This window comes from Curcuma longa, chromosome 1, assembly GCF_044706935.1.
Source record: "Curcuma longa cultivar G26 ecotype Majalengka, Jawa Barat chromosome 1, ITB_CL_G26_1.1, whole genome shotgun sequence".
Classification (NCBI taxonomy): domain Eukaryota; kingdom Viridiplantae; phylum Streptophyta; class Magnoliopsida; order Zingiberales; family Zingiberaceae; genus Curcuma; species Curcuma longa.
Genome location: NC_133861.1, coordinates 6195152 through 6217526, shown reverse-complemented (window position 1 = coordinate 6217526; position 22375 = coordinate 6195152). Strand labels below are relative to the sequence as shown.

At 35.8% G+C, this 22375-nt stretch overlaps 4 protein-coding genes across 4 annotated transcripts; all 4 read right to left on the bottom strand.

The window, feature by feature from the left end:
- Positions 1–210: 210 nt before the first annotated feature.
- Positions 211–2630, bottom strand: LOC141823174 (transcription factor SRM1-like). The gene is made up of 3 exons (XM_074710437.1): positions 2368–2630; positions 2236–2317; positions 211–517 (listed from the first exon to the last, which is right to left on the bottom strand). The coding sequence occupies exons 1-3, from the start codon at positions 2588–2590 to the stop codon at positions 211–213; spliced, it is 612 nt and encodes a 203-aa protein (XP_074566538.1). The 5' UTR covers positions 2591–2630.
- A 3370-nt stretch (positions 2631–6000) lies between these two features.
- LOC141836266 (NDR1/HIN1-like protein 6) lies at positions 6001–7153 on the bottom strand. Its single transcript, XM_074723713.1, has 2 exons — positions 6552–7153; positions 6001–6471 (listed from the first exon to the last, which is right to left on the bottom strand). Exons 1-2 carry the CDS (start codon positions 6965–6967, stop codon positions 6153–6155), a joined length of 735 nt encoding a protein of 244 aa, XP_074579814.1. The 5' UTR covers positions 6968–7153; the 3' UTR covers positions 6001–6152.
- A 1230-nt stretch (positions 7154–8383) lies between these two features.
- LOC141814453 (uncharacterized) lies at positions 8384–16021 on the bottom strand. Its single transcript, XM_074702415.1, has 10 exons — positions 15873–16021; positions 15103–15337; positions 14632–14721; positions 14306–14475; positions 11289–11419; positions 11024–11201; positions 10317–10914; positions 9099–9211; positions 8762–9002; positions 8384–8662 (listed from the first exon to the last, which is right to left on the bottom strand). Exons 1-10 carry the CDS (start codon positions 16019–16021, stop codon positions 8438–8440), a joined length of 2130 nt encoding a protein of 709 aa, XP_074558516.1. The 3' UTR covers positions 8384–8437.
- A 2141-nt stretch (positions 16022–18162) lies between these two features.
- LOC141848701 (E3 ubiquitin-protein ligase RMA1H1-like) lies at positions 18163–20609 on the bottom strand. The gene is made up of 2 exons (XM_074736750.1): positions 20477–20609; positions 18163–18960 (listed from the first exon to the last, which is right to left on the bottom strand). Exon 2 carries the CDS (start codon positions 18880–18882, stop codon positions 18274–18276), a length of 609 nt encoding a protein of 202 aa, XP_074592851.1. The 5' UTR covers positions 18883–18960; positions 20477–20609; the 3' UTR covers positions 18163–18273.
- Positions 20610–22375: the final 1766 nt, after the last annotated feature.

Sequence of the window (22375 nt, the reverse complement as noted above, 5' to 3'; positions counted from 1 at the left end):
GATGTTCTTGCAGCTACCAGCTTATTCCAAGAACATATTCTATATGCATTACAAGTAACCCCTTCCTTTCCACAGGACAAGCTGCAACTATCTGTTAGCTGATGTCGGAGGCATTGGCTGTGCCATTGGAGCTGGGAACAGCGAGATTCACCGGAGAACCTGATGCTGAAATGAGAGGACCGCCGACGGTCTGCCTGCCCAACGGTAGCTTCATACATACAAATTATCGACACCCGAAGGTCCACTTGATGATGATGGCTGAGAAGATGGCTTGGTAGGCTTCCCAATAACCTGGCCACTGGTCAGACCTTGAGGATTTGATCCATCACCACGCCCTGCAGTTGTAATGTCATGGATGCTCGTCCTCCTCGGCTCTTTGTTCATCGAGTTCAGCCGGATGAAGTACTTCTGCGCATGGCTTGCCACCTGCGTCGGTGTTCTCGATACTACAAAGTTGCGAGAAATGCTCCTCCAGTCACCTTTGCCGCCATACTTATTAAGTCCAAGAAGAAATAACCTGTAGAAGATCCAGCCAGCAAAAACAATCACTTTAAAATTTTTCTCTATTGGCCATAGACAAAAAAAAAGCCGAAAATAATGCTTTGTTGTTGTTGTTGTTGTTGTTGGCCATAGACAAAAAAAACTAACCATTTCCTAACATACCTTCTCTGCCATAAGCATAGTATATCATTATTTATATAATTACTAATTAAATCTTTTTTGGACAAAGATTCTAGCATCTCATCTCCCTATATAATTACCTAATTATCTTTCGTTATACTATTTCTATTATTATCTCTTCTCTATAGTTCATATTTAAATCTTAAATAGAAGGTGCATTGTAGCAATTATTGCTACAATTAAGCCGTCACAGGATTATAACAATTACAATTTTGTAGTTGTTACATAATTATAATAGTTATAAAATTGTAGATATTACAACTGTGAATAATAGGTAAGTTTTAAAAGGTTATAATTTTTATCCAGGTTGAATCATGAAACACATAATATATCAAATTGAAATCTCATTTAAAGATCTTATTTATTATTAGATGTAATCCATAACAGTCCAGTTTTAAAGTTTTAAACTCAAAAAATATCATTTAAAGGTTTATGGAGACTTTGAAGAATTTTAATATTTTTTATTTAAAGTTATTTACTATATTGTAGCCATTACGATTTTATAGATATTATAATTATTATTTCCTAATTGTTACAATTACAAACTGCAACTATTATAGTTGTAGCAGCTATGATAATGTAACTGTTATAATATGTATAACAATTACGATTTTGTAAGTGGATTGATTCATGTTTTATACAGAAGATATAAGCAAAATAATAATGAGAACAGTACTAAAAGATAATTATGTTATTTTACACTAAATGGGAGCCTTGGCGCAACGGTAAGGTTGCTGCCATGTGATCTAGAGGTCACGCGTTCAAATCCTAGAAACACCCTCTTGTCAAAGGCAAGGTAAGGCTGCGTACAATGGATCCTTTCCCCGGACCTCGCATGACGGGAGCTTCGTGCACCAGGCTGCCTTTTATACTGAAGGTGGGATGTCTTTTTGATAAAAAGAATTAAAATGGGACACCCAGATAATTATGTTATTTTACATTGAAGGTGGGGTCCCCGGGGCAATGGTGCAACGGTAGGACATCTGGATTGTAACTCAGGGACCCGCGGTTCGATCCCTAGCTACGGCATATTTGCAGGAACTTTCCTCCAATGGGGAACACAATCAAAGAATACTGGGCATCTGGATTGGCCGCCGTATACGCTTCCCGATTTACCCTAGTGGTCGGTGGGAAATTTTCGTGGGACCGGGCCGACCACCCCAGAGATGTGGCTACTGGGATTATCATTTTTTTTTTACATTGAAGGTGGGATACCTTTTATAAAAAAAATTAAAATGGGACACCCTTAAACGATTTTTTTAAAAAATATCTTCTTAATTTTTGTCCATCTTCTTTTTATCTTTCTTTTCATCTATTATTATTTTTTAAAAAATATTTATTGATCCATTGAATGCTTAAATCTATACCAAATATAGACATTTATTGATTTATTGAATGCTTAAATCTATACCAAATACGTCTCGTAAATTTTTCTTAATAAGTGCAATCTTAACTAATCATTGAATTTATATTAGCCAATTGGATAAACAAACAAAATGCCTCGATCAGCACCAAACAATTTTGAATGAAAAATAAAAATAAAAAATTTAAAACCTGTGTTCATCCTCAGTCCATGCTATTCCCTTTCTGCGCTCTCGTTCCGCCGGAGATGCTCTGCCGCCATGATGACCGGGATCTCCGCGCGCATGCCTGCCCTTCCTGCCTCGCCGCCACGGTCGCCTCCACCTGAGGAAGACGGGTAGCGAGGTAGAGGGACTCTGCCGGCCTCGATGCCATCGACGTCCTCCACCAGAAGCTCGTAGTGCTCCTTCACTTCTTCGACACTTTTCCCAGGCAGATCGGCGGCTATTCTCGCCCACCGGTCGTCGCAGTCCTCCGCGTAGGCCGCTAAGCCATTCTCAAACGCCTTCTCCTCCTCTCTGGTCCAGCACAAGCCGCAACGACCCATCGATGGAGGAAGAACAGGATCACCACGAGGCGTCGAATTTAGGGTGTCTGTAACTGCAAGACAAAGACAGAGGATAATGTTAGTGTGTGCATCTTATATGCTAAAATACTTTTATGTATTTGTAGATAATTACTTCATAAAAATAAATATTTATCGTTAATTATTTACTTTTTTTTTTTTGTATGTATATGATTAATGATAAAGTCTCAGATTAATTGTTATATTAATCTATAAATAATTCTTATCACATAAATATCTAGAAGAGACATAGATATCTAGATCAACGCTGAATATGACTAGGTCGAGATAAACCGGGGAATGGATATTCAAGTTATACTTGGGGGTGTTTCAAGTTTAGAGGTACACTAGATACGATCCGTTGAAGAGGAGATCACATATTAAGCATCATTGATCAATCTTCTTATGAACGAGTGTAATTGATTTTTTGACTTGAGATTTTTATTTATTCTATGCGTGAAGTTATCTACTTTGATGTCATTAAAAGCAATCTTTAATCGAATTATGATTCATACGGTTATTGGATATATGACAAAGCGTAAAGAGAATAGTGTTGAGTCAATAGGGGATTCATCGCTTTCTTAGATTATGGAGTTAATATCCTGGCCATTTGATAGAAATATTAGTGACTCAAAATCCATGGCTATAATGGAATAGTTTATCATTCTAGAGGAGTCTATTATATATTGGAAAACAAGTAAAATAATTAATTGATGATGATGCATAGTACACTGAATTAATTGGGATGTAGTCTAGACGAAGAGATTGAATTACACAGTAATTGATTCATAGTGATTTTAGTTTATAACTAATATTTTATCATGTTGGATGACTAAAAATTATTGTTAGATGGTTACCTTAGTCTGTGTATGGATTTACACTGTCTTCATATATAAAATCTAGAGGATCGCACGCATAACACATAGACATGAACAATATCTATAATTGATTATTTTGGTGGATACTAAAATTAATCAATTTATTATTTCTGAATAAGAATTAATTAGATTATTAATTAATTCTAAAATATTAGAAGCTAAAATAGATCAAGATCAAATGTGATTTTATTTGATCCAAAAAAGAGAGAATTTGAATAAGGAGGATTCTGAGATTAATGAAGAGTCCTAACTTTTCATATTCTTGAATAATTATTAAAATTTAAAATTTTTCATCTTTCTTATATTAATATTAATGAAGACTTTTAATCTTATATTAATTTGATGAGTTTTCATTTTCTTACATTAACGACATTAAGACTCTTTATTAATTTTATATTAATAAATTTTTTTATTTTTTTATATTAATGAAAACTAAATATGATATTAATGGAGATTCTTGATTTTTTTATATTAATGGATGAGGACTCTTCATATTTCTCTTAAAAGTTATAAATAGTCACCAAGTAATAGAAAAATAGAGTTCTCTCTCCACTTCCCTTTTTCTTCCATTGAAAGAAGATCCATAATACTTCCAAAAAATTTTATCGATCCAAGAGGCTAGTACCTAGAGGATCATGTCTAGTTTGTGATCTAGTACGTGTGGATACCGTTAGAAGAGTCACACTTGGGGTTTTTATTTATTTATGATATCGTTCATGATCAAAAAGTATAAGATATATTTTTCATTTCATATCATTTTATTTAAAACCAGATATATTATAAAAATTTATATTATTTATATACATATTCCGCTTCATTTTATTTAAAGCTAGATATATTATAAAGATTCATATTATTTATATACTATTCCGCTGCACTCCTGATGGATGGAGATTCCATCAGATAATTGCTACGGTTGGAAACGAAAAGCGACCAGAGAAGCCAGAAACGGCATCTATCCTGCATGGATTGGTTCCACGAAATGAAAATCGCAGTAAAAGTTTTTTAAAAAGAAATTATTCTTTCTTTTTCTAGTAAATCAACCAGGTGCGCACAGTAATTCATTCTCTCGAGACACCGCGAAATGAATGGCAAAAGAAGATCAATGGAGGGAAGGAAGGCCCACTGCACTCTTTACTCGCCAAGAACTGGACGATCCCGCAGCAGCGATTTTGGAGCAATTTTAAATTCAGAAGAATTACAGTTCGATCCAGATGAAAACCGGATACAATAGTGTCTTTTTTTATGTTTGTGCACTTGATGCAAATGATTAAATGTAAATATTTAACTTAAATTATATCGCTAAATTATTAAAATATCACGATTAAATCATCTCATCAGAGAAGAAGCAATGATGAATAAGCAACCAGCCTCACGTCTCCTTCGTCCCCCCAAATCACTTTTGACTTTTTAACCTAGCCTATTGCGTTGACTTTTATGATCATATTGGACTTTTATAATAATAAAAATTAAAGAAGACGTTTTTTTAAAGACGTCTCATTTTAGTTTTTTTTATTAAAAACATCTCATCTTATGAGATATAATTACTCAACTACCTTCTAATATTGTTCAATGTTATTATCTCTTATTTAATTTTTAAATCGATCAAATACATTATAACAGTTATGAAATCATAACTGCTACAATATGAATATGAATGGTAAAAATTCATATTGTAATAGTTATGAAATCATAATTACTACAATGTGATTAAGAATGATAATAATTTACTTTGTAACAATTATAGAATCATAACTATTATAATGCATCCGATCAATTTAAAATTTAAAAAGGAGATAAGTATTGAACCATACAAAAGGAGGACATTTCTATAATACATGATTGAATAGTAAAGTAAGATATTCTCTAAATCATGGGACGTTTTATTTTAATTTTTTTATTAAAAAAATATTTGATCTTACTATTTAACTATATATAATTACTCAACTGCCTTTCTTTTTAGTAATGTTAAGTACTATTATCTCCTATTTAATTTTTAAATCGATCGAGCGTATTGTAATAATTACGAAATCGTAAGTATTACAGCTTAAATAAAAACAGTAGGAATTCACATTGTAGTGACTATAAAATCGTAGCCATTACAATGTGAACAAAAATGATAGTAATTCATATTATAATAATTATAAAATCGTAACTATTATAACATGTTCAATCAATTTAAAATTTAAATAAAAGATAAGTACAGTACAAAATAAAAATATTTGAGTAATTATATATGACTGAATAGTATAGTGAGATATTTTTTAATAAAAAATTAAAATAAAATACTTCTTTGATAATTTAGAAATAAAAGAATGCTTTTACTCATAATAATTTGGAGTAAAGTTTAGGGTAACTCATGACCTCTAAAATCATTTACTTTGGAATTGTTTGCTCTCAAATTTGGCACAACAAAGTGTTTAGATTTTATCCAATTAATTTTGAAAATAGATTTTAAAAAAACTCCGAAAGTCCAATAATCATTCTAATATAAACAAACAACCAAAGAACACATCCACCAAATGAAGGGTTGACTAACGAAGCATGAAGCAACCTCTTCATCGATCTTTTATTTTATATAATGAAGTATGTATTATTTTAAAAGAAATGAAAAAAAAATCTCGAAATATTTCTATTTATGGAGTAATTTATGATGGCCATGGAAATCAAAACTTGAGCCTGAATCTGCATCTGTCGGAGCGGATGCTGATGTCGGCGCTCGCCGTCAAACTGTTGACCACGAGGGCGCACCGGACCTTGAAGGTGACCCGTCGAAGCCGGAGCCTCCCGAACTTGACTCTGACGGGCACGTCGCCGCGGACGGCCAACGGGATCATGCCGCTCTGCTGCTGCTGGAGCAGTTCGGACACCAGCTGGCTCCCCATCTGCGTCTCGCCGGTGAGGAGCACGTTCAGCACCGTCGTGTTCCTGTGGCCCTGGTAGAACGCCGGGAAGCTGCCGGCGCAGAGCTGCTGGCCGTTGTACCTGTTCAAGATTCGATTTTGTCGCCGACGATAGCTAAAGCAACTAGTAACGAGGAGTAAATGACTGTTTTTGAATGGTACCATGAGCTCAGATGGCTGCCGTCGCCGTAGTAGATCCCGATCTTCCTGTTCGGGTTCCGCGCCGTCACGGTCACGTTGAAGGTGGCGGTGATGGTGTTGTTGAGGTCGATGGTGAAGTTCGAGATCCTGAGGCGGTCGACGGAGTACTTGGGAAGCTTGGGATCGAAGACGAGGTAGAGAATGCCCGCGGTGGCGGCGACGGCGACGACGAGGACGACGACGGTGAGCAGAGTCCAGCACATGCACCTGCAACAGCAGCTCCTCCGTCGCCTCGGCGGCGGCAAAGGAGCCCCGGGCAGCGTTCTCTGCGGCGGCGCCTGTTTCTCGCCGCTGGAGAAGACTGGAGACAGAGCAGCGGGCGCCGATGGCGGCGGGGACTCGACGCTCACCGGGTGGATTCTCTGGTACTCCGCCATGGCGCTCTGTTGAAGATTTGTTCTCGGGTGTTAGAAGAAGACTTTTTATAAGCTCTAGTAAGCAATTCTCGACTCTGTTCTTCAATATTTTATTGCAGATTTGACTGATTTTGATTTTAAAAAAGGGTTGAGTTGGTGGATTTGAGGGGTTTTCCAACTATTGTAGTTGGCATTTCTGCCTCCGACGCGAACAACGCGGCGTGGAATGAAATTCAACGAAGAATTTTGTGGTTCATGTGGAGAGAAGAAAAAACAGAGTGGATTTGAAGCTTCCTCTGTTAACTTGTAGCTTTTGACTGGAAGTTTCTGATAAGAAGAAAAGGAGAAAGGCTTTGATTTTAACAATCGACGACTTTCTCGGTTTCTTGTATCGTTGGGGTTGCTTCCCTGTCTTTCAGACTGACACTGCATCTAAACTTCTTCGGGTAAAAATAAAAAAAGATGTCCTTTTTATTGTTTTTAAAATCGTCTATCCCATTTTAATTTTTTATAAAAAATACATCGTTCTCAATATAATTTTCATTATTATCTTATTTAAATCCTAAATCTATTAGATACGTTGTAATATGTATGAAATTGTAACTGTTACATATGTTATAGTAATAACTATATCGTAACTTCTATAACTACAACAGTTATAATTTATAACAGTAGCAGTTATGATTTCGTAGCTGCTATAACGATTACAGTTGTAGCAGTTATAATTTTATGAGTTTAAAATTGAGATATTATAGATTACACGTGCTAATAAATGTAAATCTTTAAATAAATTTTGATTTGATATATTATACATCGCGTGGTTCAACTCGAGATAAAAGTTATAATCTTTTAAAATTTACCTAACATTCATAGTTGTAGTAATAACAATTTCATAAATGTTATAATGTATCTCCGATTCAAAATTTAAATGAGAAATAATAATGAAAATAATATAGTAGATGAATAATTAAATAATTATATAGGAAGATGAGATGGAGTGATCTGACTTGAAGAAGGAAAAAAACAAAGAAAATTTGGTGTGTGAATGTCACTAAAGTCAAAGATAATGAAGATGTCGAAGTTAAAGAAATTAATTAGTGGGAGATGAATCAATGAAAAGGACTGAAAGATACAACAGCAAAGATTAATTTAAGTTCTACAGGTAGCTACCAAAGATGCATTGTATGTTAGTTTCTCTACTTGCCTGAGCTTCATTTCTCTGATTGGAAGAAGTTCAAGTGTCATTCAAGCAAAGTACTGGATGGAGCAATTGATCATTGAATTTCCTGCTCTTCATCATCAACAAACAAGGAGGAGCTTACAGTGATTTGATATGGAGAAGGAAGGAAAATGACTAATTCTCATGGATCCTTTAACAAAAATATCAAAAAGAAGAGAAGAAAGAATTGAAACAATGATAAAGACTGCAAACAAAAGGAAACTCTGTGGGGAACCATTTACATGGGAGAAATTTTGTGATGACTCTTGATATCATCTTGAGTTGTTGTATTCAGGATTGGCAATCTGAATTGGAGCGGCGGGAATGCGACTCCACCACTCCTTGACCCTCCTTTCCAACTTCTCGCTGCTCGGTTTCCTTACCGGCATCCTTCTTGTGTAAACCTCAAGAAGCACTACAGCTAGAAGGTATCTGAAAGGTGCCATGGAGAAAGCTACTGCCACAATGACCAAGGAAGCAGCAACGTGGGGGGTTGTCTTGAAATCAAAATGATACATTAGAAATACAATCGAAGAACTCGACTTATGTAAATTGAGATAGTGAAAATTGCAAACTAAAGACACTAAGAAGCATACCTGAGGAAATGCTAAAAGAAGAGCTCTTAGCTTGAGAAGAGTAATAGTTCCTGTTTGGACGTTTGTTTGAAGCTGAGATACTCCATCTTGTAACATTGATAATAACTCAACTGCACTCCTAGTTGGTGGTGGTGAAACTCTCAGCACTTTGGCAGGTTTTCCAATATTACGATGTTTATGCCAGAACATGCAAAGAGCAAGAGAAAAGAAAATGCATGGCATGGTGTACCAGATCCAACCCCTGGGATCATCATAAATCCAGAATCACTAATTAAGTAGCATAATAAAGATGGAAGATCAATAATATAGAAAATAGAACCCCTGGAATGTAAACTACCTGTAAAGAAGAAATAATATAGAAAATAGAAACACTCTTGATTTAAAGGGATCCTCCCATGAAGCTAAAAACTGGAGAAGTTTGCCCATCTCAGATAAAGGAAAAAGTAAATCCTGCAACACAAAGATCAAATTCTCTTTTAACTTATGCACATACCCCATAAGAAGCCATATAAATTCTAAGTTCAGCACAATTAAAAGATTCAACTTTTGACATTGGAAAGTATCTTTCTTAAGTTCACCCAAGAAAATGTTTAAACAGTTACCCACCAAAATAAAGTTAACATCGAATTCTCCATCAAGCAACATGAAAAGCCACCATTTTTTCACCAACTGTCTAATTGGACCATCAAAAGGAAGGATACTTAGCACTAGCCTCAGTCCTTTTAGTCACAGTAGTATCGATTCATATATAAAGCACCTAAAGAAATCCAAAAAGTTGTTTGGAATAAACATAAAGATGTCTTGCTAGCAAGTTGAGTTCTCGTAAGAAGACGGGTAGCTTATTTAAAGCAATAAGTAGATGAAAATTCATTAAACATGATAATAGCAAGATACATTTGGTGTTCAAATTTACAATAAATCAATGACACCTCAACTTGACAATCCAGTAGTGACAGTAGAGTTAACAAGCATGATTTCTCTCTCTGATATGTCAACCCAAGTGTCAGGATGGTAATTCAAAATAACCCATCAATTAACTTCTCACCATTTGGAAAATCTTAAAAGCCTATTTGGTAGTCTCATTTAAAAATAAGAGAAGAAACTATGCATCTTCTTGGGGTTTTGCAAGGAACAGCGGCATAATGTTTTCTTACATCCTCTAGGTTTCCAACTTTATGGAGTTGGATGATTTTGATGTTTGGTTTTCTTTCAAATATTTTTGTTGGAAAAGTTGTGTCCTTTCTTGTACTACTCTGTATTGTTTTGATTAGTGCATACGTTAAGAATTCTCCTCCACTAGGCGTAGCCACATATTGTGATGAACTGGATAAATCTTGCATTGTGATTCCTTGGTATTTTCTCTCAATCTACACAAGGTCTTGGATTTTCTTTTGATGAACAACCGTTGAAAAGAGTTCTACCAGCTTATTTTCTCAAGTCTCAACACTACGATACTTTTTCTGCAATCTCCTTATAAAAATGGCATACTCACTACTCTAGTTCAATTGACCTTACTTTAACATGCTTATAAGAAGCTGAAAGTGCACGAGCATACCTTAATCACAGCTAAGTTTGTATTTATGTCCTCTACTTTGACCTGATAAAATGTTGCCCGTGCTGCCTCAACACTGTTGGAATAGCAAAATGATTCTCTGACAGCAGTTTGTAGTGGACATGTCTTACCAACATGGACATTACCAACCAAAATATCATTCCCTGGATTATCTTCCTTCCTCAGTAGCAAAAAGCCCATTCTTGTAAGCGCATATAGTGAATCTGGTAGTGGACCAACTAACGGCATCTCCTCTGATATAGCTAGAAGGCCAGTATGATTCTGAAATTCCATCTGCATCAGCTCCAAGTGGCTATATAAAGCTGCCAAGATTTTGTCTCCTTTTGGAAGTTTTTCAGCCAAGTTAAAAGCAAGTATACTCTTAAAGTGTGAGGGTGTGCTATGAAAAGGATTTTTCACAGCACGATATCTGAAAATGCCTAAAATTGCCTTAGAAAGAGCTTCCTCTTTTTGAAACCTTTTCAATTTGTACTTTCTTATAAATTTATGCACATTAAGAACTTCCTGAATGATTGAAAACCAGTAATCTCTGTGTGAATGACCACTGAATTGGGAAAATTCTAAGAAAATGGGCTCTGCGCTGCAAAAAAGAAATTAGATAAACCTCTCTAGCATTTTTGAAGATAACTATGTTTTTTGACAGTAAAAGAAGAGGAAGCCAAAACTAGTTTTGGGGGTTGTTTGCTTACACAGTATCTGACTTGTACATGACGGCCTTATCAAAAAGACGGGCGCCCCATGGCCCAGTTAACTCTCGCTTAACCACCTGCCTCAAGTCCTTGGACAAGTCATATTTGACGGCTTTGTCATATGAAGCAATCCCTGACGCTTCAAAATATAGAGCATGGCTAGTGAGTGTCAGCCTTCCTGCCATTAAAAACATCCTTCTAAAGCTTTTATGTTGATCAACAATATACCTTTAAAAAAAATAATACCAGGAGAAAGGTGCTTAACCAGGTTTTGTTGATGTCCCATTATGTTGCATAACAGATTTAGTGTCAGAGTCTAGTATAATTTCCCCATCAGTTAGGTTAAACCTGTAATTGTTAGGTTTTCCTGATACATTCTTCATTGATTGAAGCAATCTGCGACATACAGATGAAAAAATGAACATAATCAAGCCTAAAATTGTGCCATCATATCCTTGTCAAGATTTGCATCTGTTCTAAACCAATGCTGTAGTACTATGACTAAAAGGAGTCAAAGACCAAATTTTCTTAACATTATAGTTCTCAAAGTAGTGCAAAAGAGCAACTTTATTGTTTAGGAAAAAAAAAAAATACTTGAAACCAATAATCTATAAATATAAAACATATGAATATATTTTACTTGAGTTAATCCATTAGTGCTCAAGGTGTAACGAGTAGAGCCTTATGCCCATTGACTACTCCAGTATTCTGGTGAAGTGCAATAAGTCATATGGTGAGGACCTAGTGCCATACATGGCTATCAGCTTACCCAGTATGAGTTCTTTCAGTGTTCGAAGGTGATATTGGGATATGAAAGGAAAGTCTTGTGAAGATTTCACTTTGAATCAAATCTACTTAGTAGGGATATATACCTATCTTTTGCAGATCTGCTAATTGCTTAAATAGTTAATCTATCCATGGGACACCGTGATTGACTAGTGCAACATAACAAAGAGTCAGAGATGCATGACTCGATTGAATTACAAACATAGGGATAACTTTTGACATCCTAGTGGAGATTCTAGCATCGAACAAATACTCAACACCCATGAAGCTGGAGCCACAGCAAGTAAGACCTTTGTTTTAAAAAGTCAAATTCCAAGACAAGTCAATCCGGGCATCTTCTCCAGAGTCGATCAAGCATGGTGAAAACCCCGAGAAGCGATCAAGAATTACATTGGAGTCTAACAACAATGGATATTTTCAATCTGGCCTCAAATCTTGAGGTTGCCAAGGAGTCAGAGTTCTGTATGCCATTTTGGTGAAAGGATAAATACCAACAACATTGCATGAGGCCAGAAAGGATTGGCAGAGGCCGATTCTAGCTCAACGGATGTTGAGACAATCAGGGTGGAGGATCTGTGTCATAGGACAACAAAGAAACTAATCAATGGTCTGTCCAACTCCACTGCCACACCAGCCAGGACACTCTTTCATTAGAAGATCAAGTTGACTCAATCTAGAAAATCTAAGAATCCAAAGTAGCCCAAACGTGATAAGAGTGTGAGACAACCATACAAAAGGGCCATGACAACAAAAGACAAGGTGCTGAGACAAGTTGCAAGGAGCAAAAAGATCAAAGGATACTACAATATGGTATGCAATTCTCGTGATCTTGATGACTCTTCTAAAACAAATAGGCTTGGTAAAGCAGGTGGGTCAAAAATCAGAAAATTTTCTCTTGAAAAGGACATCCTATGTATAAAAATTATCAAAAGACAAGTGTCTCTTTTTTTTAATTCTTAAATTACCTTTTTTTAGTCGACTAGTCAAATATTATTGTATCAATTTTAACCAAAATTACTATAACATTATTGAACAGTTTTAATCAAGTTGGAGTAGTTTTAGTTAAAATTGGTCGGATCAAATTAACACGGTTTTAATCAAAGTTGCAACAGTTTTGATCAATTGGAGTAGTCTTGACTAAAATTACTTGGAGCAGTTTTCAACAAGATTGCTTCACGTTGAAAGAGTTTAAAACTATGATACTTTATATTAGTTTTGATCAAAAGTGTTAAATAGTGTTGAAGCAACTTTTACCAAATTGGAGGGAGCAATTTTGACCAGCATTGAAACAGTTGTGAACAACTTTGAAGAAGTTTATCATTAGAGCAATAACTCTAAAGCAGCACCTATTTGATAGAATGAATAGAATGTATCAAATCGACTGATCTGGGAAGATTGCGAGCCACAGATCTCAGAATACACAACCTAACTTTGCTCTGCTCTTGTTGGTGGTTTCTATTTAACCCGGATTCAACTGCTTTGGACTTAGCATGACCAAATATTTTATGAGAACACTACAACTGCAGAATGGGCTGCAAGACTTAGTTCATTGGAGGTGGAATTCAGAAAATGGATTCAGTGTCAGTTCAACTTAGTGACTTACAAATTTCTGATGCACAACCGGGTAAAACAGAATTTTTCAACTGCCATATGGAAATATTTCGTCCTAAAGAAGGTTAAAATCTTCATGGCTTGATGGAAAGGATAAAATTAATACAAAAGTAAACCTTCAAAAGAAGGGCTGTACTTGGCTGACAATTTATGTATTTGTTGTAAAACATATGAAGAAACAACTAACCACTTTTTGCAATATATATTCTTTATAAAATAGGGTGGTTTTATATTGCAGAAGAGACTAACCTCAAAAGTCAAAATGAATGATCTGATCACGCAAGAATTGAAGAGGATGGAACCAAAAGACAAGTCAAAATATATTCACACCATGATTCAAGCATGGATTTCGACGAGTTGGTGGTGAACGAACAACATAATCTTCAGAGATCAACCATGGAAAATTTGAGAACTCATGGATGGCTGAATCTTTTGCTCAACTTTGAATAGCAGATTTAAAGGTTGAAGGAAAGGAGCAGCAGAAATCTTAATTCAAAGAGTAAGAAGGATAGTTGACAACATGGGAAAACATATGGATGGAGATTGAAGGACCAACATAAGCATCACCAGTCCAAATCAAGAAACCTCAAGTAAACTCTAGTTTCTGTTAATGTCTTTAGTTAAATCAGAATTACTTTTGGGTAAAATTGTTAGCTACTATACTAATCTAGATGCTCCAACTATCGGGTAGTTCTCCTTTCAAGAAATAGGAAAGCATTTTGTCTTTGTATTAATAAGGTCCTCTGTACTTTTGCAATTATAAGTTTATAATATATGATATGATATCTCCTGCCTTGATATTGTTTTAAAAAAATAATAATTTGCCAAACCAAGACTACAATTAGCATAAGTCAACAACAACATCAATGAAAAAGGATTGCATACTTGTATAAGCTTTTGAGGTACTTGTCATATATAAGATAATGGAGTCGACCGCCTGAACAGCTAGTAAGTGCATCAAAGAGATTGTGAACAGTGATTGGATCAGCTACAGCGGCACAAGCAGGAGCTATCCGAGCAAAAGCCTCCAGTCCGACAGTCTTCTTTCCATCAATCTAACACAAGGAAAGATTGATTTCATGTCCATGAAACAAGAATAATTTAGAATACATGAAACAGGTATTCTGTCAAAACTAGTCTGATAGACTTACTAAATGATACAAATTAAGTGAAGAAATAGATGTTGCAGGTAACTAACAACAATGGCAAACCTGACTGGCCGTTCTCGTTGCACTTTCATAAAACAGTGACCCCTCGTCATCATCATCCTCAGATTCTGGATTACTTGAGCAAACTTTTTCCTGATAGAATGAAATCAAAATTTTCAGTAATGCAAAAGAATTATAGATCTCAATCACCATGATTTTATGTCACAACTAACAGGGCACAAACAAAGGCAAACTCGTGGACAGTTCCATATTAAAGGTAAATGGATGAACGTAACCTGACATTAAAAGATAGTGAGGAAAAAGAGATTTGTTGCTGATTATGTTGATAGTAGGCAAAAGAGTGAACAAATAGAAGTCCATTTAATAGCTATAGTAATGTACGTGCTGAATCAAACTAAAAGTACATGCACATGAAAAGTTTTCCATAGTAATATACAGTAGCATAAACCCACGTGAAATAAATCTGAACAGATATTGCAAGTACCATATCGAAAAAGTTGTTCAGTGTCTCACTTTTAATAAAGATTCAGTATCTGTATCAGGTGCTTCCCAGGCAAGCATCATATCAAATGTTAAAAGTGAAAACTCCTTATCATCCAGATAATCCAAGCGCTTAGTTTCGATACGAAGAGCTTTATAAGAACAGTATTCCACAAGGTTCCTAGCATAATCCTTTGGTTGCCTCCAATGCTCAGGTATTTCAGCCTCAAAAGATTGGTGCAATTGATCGATTGACAACTTAAGAATCCTGAAAGACATTTGTCAATTATGCCTTTTTGTCCAAATCATATTACATAAGTAATCTAACCAGAACTTCAACAAAGCAGCTCAACCGAAATATAACACCGTCATGATCAAGGAATAAAAAATATAACAACTAGGAGTCTAGGAGAGTGGCAAGATTTAATTTTGCCATCCCGTTGAAAAGTTACATGCATATTTTCGGGAAGAAATTGGAAGTACAGGACCTACGAGGTTCATTAAAATATAAAATAAAAAAATTGTAAGGATAGTAAAAGGTTACAGTTTTCATGATAATCAATATCAACAACTCCTACAAGATTAATTATGGTCCTCTCCACAGAAAGAGCCATAATAATAAGAGATAAAGTACATCGGCCTAGGGTTTACTGTCCGATCTCTAAAATAAGAAAAAGTAGATATGCGTGGGAAGCACAATTTGCATATCCGGAGATTGCCCAACAATATGAACACTTCAGAAACCCCATTTGTATCGAAAGAAACGAACGGCAAAAGGTAGAAAGGGAAATGGACGGAATAACCTAGAGCATCGATGGACGATCGAATCGGCGACGGGGGAGAGATTGGGGACGGGGAAGAGAACGGAGGGATCTCCCTCGATCCCCATATATGCGGTATTCGTCTCGATCTTCTCGTCGTCGCCAAGGAAGAATCGCTCAAGGAAGCTCATTTGGTTCGGTCGCCGTCGTCGTCTTCATCTCCTTGCGGCGAAGTGGTGGGAGAGCGTCGGAGAGGAAGAGGCAGAGAATGTTTATTGAATCCTTCGTCCTCCTAGAAAGGCGGCTCCTTGTTACGCTCTCGCTTCACTACGAAGAAGGCATGAGCGAGCGAGCAACGGAGTCGGAGAACGAGCGCCAACTTCGCGGGCAGAGAAGTAGCTTCGTTTTTAAAACTAATTAATTAATAGGCAAAAAGGTCATTTTAACAAAAAGGTTCCCGTTTAATATTTTCTTTCGAAATTTTCCTCTAAATTTATCTAAATCATCTGTTCGCCCTCACCCACCTAGCAGGGAAAAATGACCAAATTCTCTCTTTCTTATTCTATACATATTTTAGGATAAAAATCAAAAGGAAGCTCTATTAAATATTTTATTTTCAAAATATTTTTTATTTCAATGTTATTATAATAGCGCTATTGTGGCATTTACAACGTATAGAAATTATTAGGTAGATGCTATAATGTATATGTAACGCCTAATATAATATTATTGTAGTATTATAGCATATTTACTTAATAATTTTTATAAATATTTTAAAGTGATTTTAATTAAGTTTAAATAATTTTGATCAAGCTGATAAAAAGTATTTTGATATATAGTATTCAAAATTAAAAATTTATTAGAGTTTAAAATTTTAGGATTTAGGATTTAGCTACAATGTGTAGTAATTATCGGTAGTTGCTACAACATAAAAAATTATCGATTTACTTTAATTAAATTAAATTATAAACTCATCCTAACATATTATAACAGTTATAAAATAATTTCTAAGTATTATAGTGATAGTTGCTACAATAATATTAGAATAAAAGATATTTTCGAAAGAATTTTTTTTAAAAGGATAGAGAATAAGGAAGGAATATGAATTTACTAAATTTGTAAAGGATAAATTATGTGTCTTGGAATCCCACTGATATTTTTATAAGTGTCAAATGACTCCAAAATGTTTGTTTAATAATTTAGATCCAAATTACTATATAAAAATCTTTTTGTATATTAATTTTTAATCCTAAAGTTATAGAGGATGTTGTGGGTCAAAGGGATTAGGTTAAGAAGGTCAAGATTTGACTCAACTTGCGGGCATGTTAGATGACACGTTTGACTCGCAATGTGTTCTCCAAGCCAATTGAATAAACCCTATCCCTCAGCTCGGCAACTTGGCCCCAGCGCCCCGATTAAGCCGGGTAGATGACTCGGCAGCATTGTCTTGGCTCAGGCTCTTACATTCGACTCGGCGATAGGTCTCACCCCTCACAACTCAATCACCTCCCCGCCCAATATCTTGCTTAGCTCTAGCATCCAAGTTCAACTCAGAAGGAGGTTCAGGTCGGCGTCCAACACCCAACTCAATGAATCGGCTCGGAACTTGACGATCGATCTTCCTTCACCGACGAATGCCCTGACTAGTACTTAGCCAACTCCGTTTATTTTCCTCGATTAACTAAGCCGTCACCAGGAGGATATAGGCCACCATGTGATGTTATGATTAATCTATCCCCATTAAGGCAGTGTGATGGCACAGTAGGCTGATGGATGATATGACTTTTGGCTGCCAAAGCGGCGATGGAATATTTTCCTTACTTGGATAGGGCATCTCGCCTGACAGAATATCCGTCCATGAATATTCTACCTAATTAAAGACAAGACAAGTTTTCTCTCATTCTCTCACCCTCTTCTATATAACTCCCACTGCTTGCAGATACAGGTATGCGCACGCACACCCATTGCGCTCTCTCAATTAAGTTCCACTTTTTTCCTTCTTGTTGGGTTGATTCAAAAATTGACTTGAGCGTCGGAGTGGTAGAGCCAAGACACCTCTGATTTCCATTTTCATCCTCTCTGTTCTTGCAGGATCGTGAAGCTCGTTGTCCTCTCCTCTCCCCACACGGTCAGCTCCCATGACAAGTGGCCGGTGACAAGTCCATGAGGTGATCTCAACAGGAACAGAGGATAAGGTAGAAGAGCTTTCACAACTTGACAACAGGTTGGTTACTTGAAGATTTCATCTATTGTATGAACTGCTGATGGGTCATTCATACACAATTTATGCATTTTATCAAACTCATAGTTTCTTTAATTAATATAAATTAACTTGTAATTGAAGTATACATTTTGCTAGCTGAATTCATCACAGAAGTCATCGCTAGTTCGTGCTAATTTTCATCCACAATCGAATCTCTGAAATGCAAGCTATTGCAGAGATTTAGAACACCAGCAAACACACCACTGCACAGAAGAAGAGGAAGACCCATATCTGATGCAGTGAGCTCTCCACCTGCAATTCTTGCCTTTGAAGCCTCGGATTGTTGCCACTCAATGTGAGAACATACCGACGACTGTGCAGCCAAGGCAGTATCCAAAATGCCAAACCACCAATGCCGGTAGTCAGCAACGAAGAATCGACATAGGCAATACTATCATTCAAGTGGTGCTGGTGGTGCTGGTGCTGCTGCTGCTGCTGCTGAAACTGAGACTGTTGTGTCAAATTGCTGGCTGTGCTATCATGGTTGAAGTTAATGGCAGGACGGTGCGGAATGCCTTGAGCCACTTTTGGACTGCTGTCCCTGCCTCGACCAAACAGTGGCACGATGGTGTCCCGAGAGAGGAAGGCCTTGCACACAGGGCACTGCCGGTGAGACATGCTCTCCACTTGCATCCACTTGTAGATGCAAGGCCAGCAATAGAGATGGCCACAGAGGGTGACCACCGGATCCACCACCAAGTCGAGACAGATGTTGCAGTCAAAGCGACCGGTCATGGCCGTCACCGGAGCAGTGCCATCTGATCTGTTGTGTGCCTGAGACTTCTCCATCGTCTGTTGAAATAGCAAGCATGAGGGTTGCAGGGTTGGGGGATGTATTCAGCTTCCATTCATTCACACTTTGTAATCCTGAAGAACAAAAAACCAGTTTAAATAGAAGTTGGGACAATGATCAGACAAGAAGATAAGTTTCATGCTTAAGGTGGAATATGGTGGACCACAGATGAGTCACAATTATCCAAATCCAAGTTCCATCCATGTATCTTGTTTCAAAAATCTAGTGACCAGATTTCATAAAAAAATAATAGTGACAAAGTATGTATGAAGCTTCCCAGAGCATCCATATTGTTTATTGACTCAATCAGTACTCATCAAAGTTAAAATAAAGAACATTTTTGCGTTCTATGATGGACTTGCACCTACAAACAGCTGAAGTATCAGCATCAGAGTACTAAAAACCTAGATATAATAATTGAAGGAAATGCGAAGTTGCTTTCTCTTCATTTTTCTAAAGCATATGAACTCAAACAATTAATAAAAAAAACTGCATGCTTCTCACCAAAGTCTGATTGCAGTAAAAAAGAAAACCAAGTCTGTGCGCAGTCACAGGAATAAGAAATCACTGGATGCGAATGGTTTAATTTTTTTTAAACTATTTTTCTGAAGCTCACATATTGGGATGGAATGCATTAGCAATGAAGGTTTTAGAAGCATAATCAAGAACACTAAAATAGAATTTGAACTGGTGAAAGAGAAGTTGAGTAGGGAACTTCTTGTTACTCCATCTAGAAAAATGAGTAAGCACAATTCTCCTTTCACACCTATGAGTAGCAGCATTGGGATCCAAGGAATAAAACCACAAGCAACGTTTACAGAAGCAGATCGAAGAATGAACCAGCAAGGTTATTATTTCAATTTTCAATTGGTCAAATGGTTGAGGCATTCAAACGGATTGACCTAGACAACAGGATTATGAATTTGTTCTATATTTTTATAAGAATAAAATATATGGAATTAGGATAGCAATTAGGTAAGGAAGATTGTTGCTATGAGAATTCAAAACTAAAATCTACCATTTCGTCAGAGAATGTCCCAACCACTGCACCAACACAATGATTCTATATATTTTTGGTTTACACTTTACTTCAAGATTATACCCAGTTCTTTGTCGGGATTTATATTGATTCAAAACTTGTTCTGTACAACTACAAACACTAAGTAAAAGAGGGTAATTATGAAAAACGGAGGAAACAAAGAGTTATTTTGGGTCAGAAAATGAATGCCAGAGTTTGCAAACACCAACGAACTCACCAAAGAGCCTTTGGTTAATTATCAACCAAATCAAAAAGGCAAAATCCCAAATTTTTCATGGAGACGATATCTTCGAAAGGAAAGCAAATCCGATATGGGTATCATCACTGCCATAGGCACCGAATAAAAGCCCGTCGGCCCTTCGATTATGATCCTAAGAAAGAAATAAAACCAATTTGATCGAACAAAAAGTCAATCTTTTTGTAGTTAGCGTCCAACAAAATCAATGTGAAAAGCGAAACAAAGGAAGCGATCAAAGAAGGAGAGCGAAAACGCAACAAACAACATGAAGCAAAAGATTAGAGAAGCAAGGAAGAGCGATCGATCGGCATACCTATTTCGACACGCACAAAAGAACCAAGTGGCTAGATCCGGGCATCCCGATAGACGAGACGTCGAATGCAGCGATGGATCAAAATCGCCAACGATGAGATGGAAGCGAAGTGGCGGAGGACCCGATGGGTGACGGCGACGTCGAGAGAAGGGAAGACGCAGCGGCGTTACTGGGCGAGGACTCCTTGCGAGTGCGACGGTTACAGCCACCCCAAATTTCGCACGTGCCTCAAATCGCGAGGGAAAACAGATTTTTTTTTTTTAATTTTCGACGGAGCGTTCGAGATATTAATTAACAAATGAATGTGTTTATACGTATTTTTCTCCTAAATAAATGGTTAAAATAAATCGGTTTAATTTAACGGATTATGTATTTAAAAATTTTCTATTAAATGCATGATAGAAAGATTTTAGAGAAATATATAGAAGAATTTTGAGGAAAAAAATAAAAAGAAAATCTATAGAAGAAGATTCTGAATGAATATCTTTTGAATTTAGAAACAGTTACGTTTACGTAAGATACAGAGAGAGATTCATATTACTTTTTATATGTTTAATTTAAAAAATATTTAGTATTTTATAAATTTAAAAAAATAAAAAAAATAAAATTTATTTAAATTATCCGTCGCTAAGATCGTAAACGGAAGATATTGTTCTGTTCCTAATTTAGCGATGAAATTTTTAATTCATCATTAACGTTAGTGACGGATTTAATTTTTCATCATTAATATTTCTCAATTTTTTTCAGCATCTGTCTGTTTTCGTATGTTTCCTGTTTACATTTACATAAATAATCATAAACCATCACAAACGATAGTTTTAATAATACATATAATCTAATATACAATAATACAATTACATTGCAATAAATAATAATACAATCACAAACCAATCTAACATGAGACAATCTAATCCAATAACAATAAAAGTTAAACCAATTCAATAAGGATACAACAACTTAAACAATCATGATATAACAAGTTAACCAATTCAAAAACTTATCAAATTCAACATCTTAACTAATTCAATCACGATACAAGTTAAACAAATTAAATCCAATTATGATACAAGTTAAACAAATCCAATTATGATACAAGTTAAACCAATCCAGTCACAATACAACTTAACCAATCCAATTACGATATAAGTTAAACCAATCTAATTACGATACAACTTAACCAATCACGATATAACAAATTAACCAATATTACCTTAAACTAATCACAATGACAATACAATTACAATGTTGTTAACATATCAAATATAACAAATGAATTCACTCAAATATCTCAAGTTAAACTTATCAAATCACGATACAATCACAAATATCAAATATCTCAATACAATCACAATATATCAAATATTTAAATATAATCATAACATATCAAATGTCTCAATACAATCACAACCTATGAAATATCTAAAATATATAACTAGTAGTATAAAATTCTGTAAAAAATATAATAAGCTAGATTATTAATAACGAAAAGTTAAAGTTAATAAATTTAATTTGCATGTTCACGAGTGATAATTAAACAAAAAAAAATTAAAAATATTAACATACCTATCATGCAACTACTAATTAGGGTTCTGAGAGTCGTGAGGGTCCTGAGTTTCCTAAGAGTCAAAGTCATACGACGTTTGATTCATACGAGCCATGAATTCCTGTATTTCCCATCCAATTTCCTCATATCTCAACTGAGCTTGGCGAGACTTTTGAAATTCTTGCTCTAAAAAGGAGAGTCAATTCTTCAATGCTTGATTTTCTTACTCTAGGGCTTCTACCCTAGTAGATGATTTGCTGGGATGACTCCTGGTCCTAGGTGCCATCACACGATCATAAATGACTCTTGTCTGGGACCCAAGATCATAGAGGGTGAAGCTTTTATTCCTTCCACCG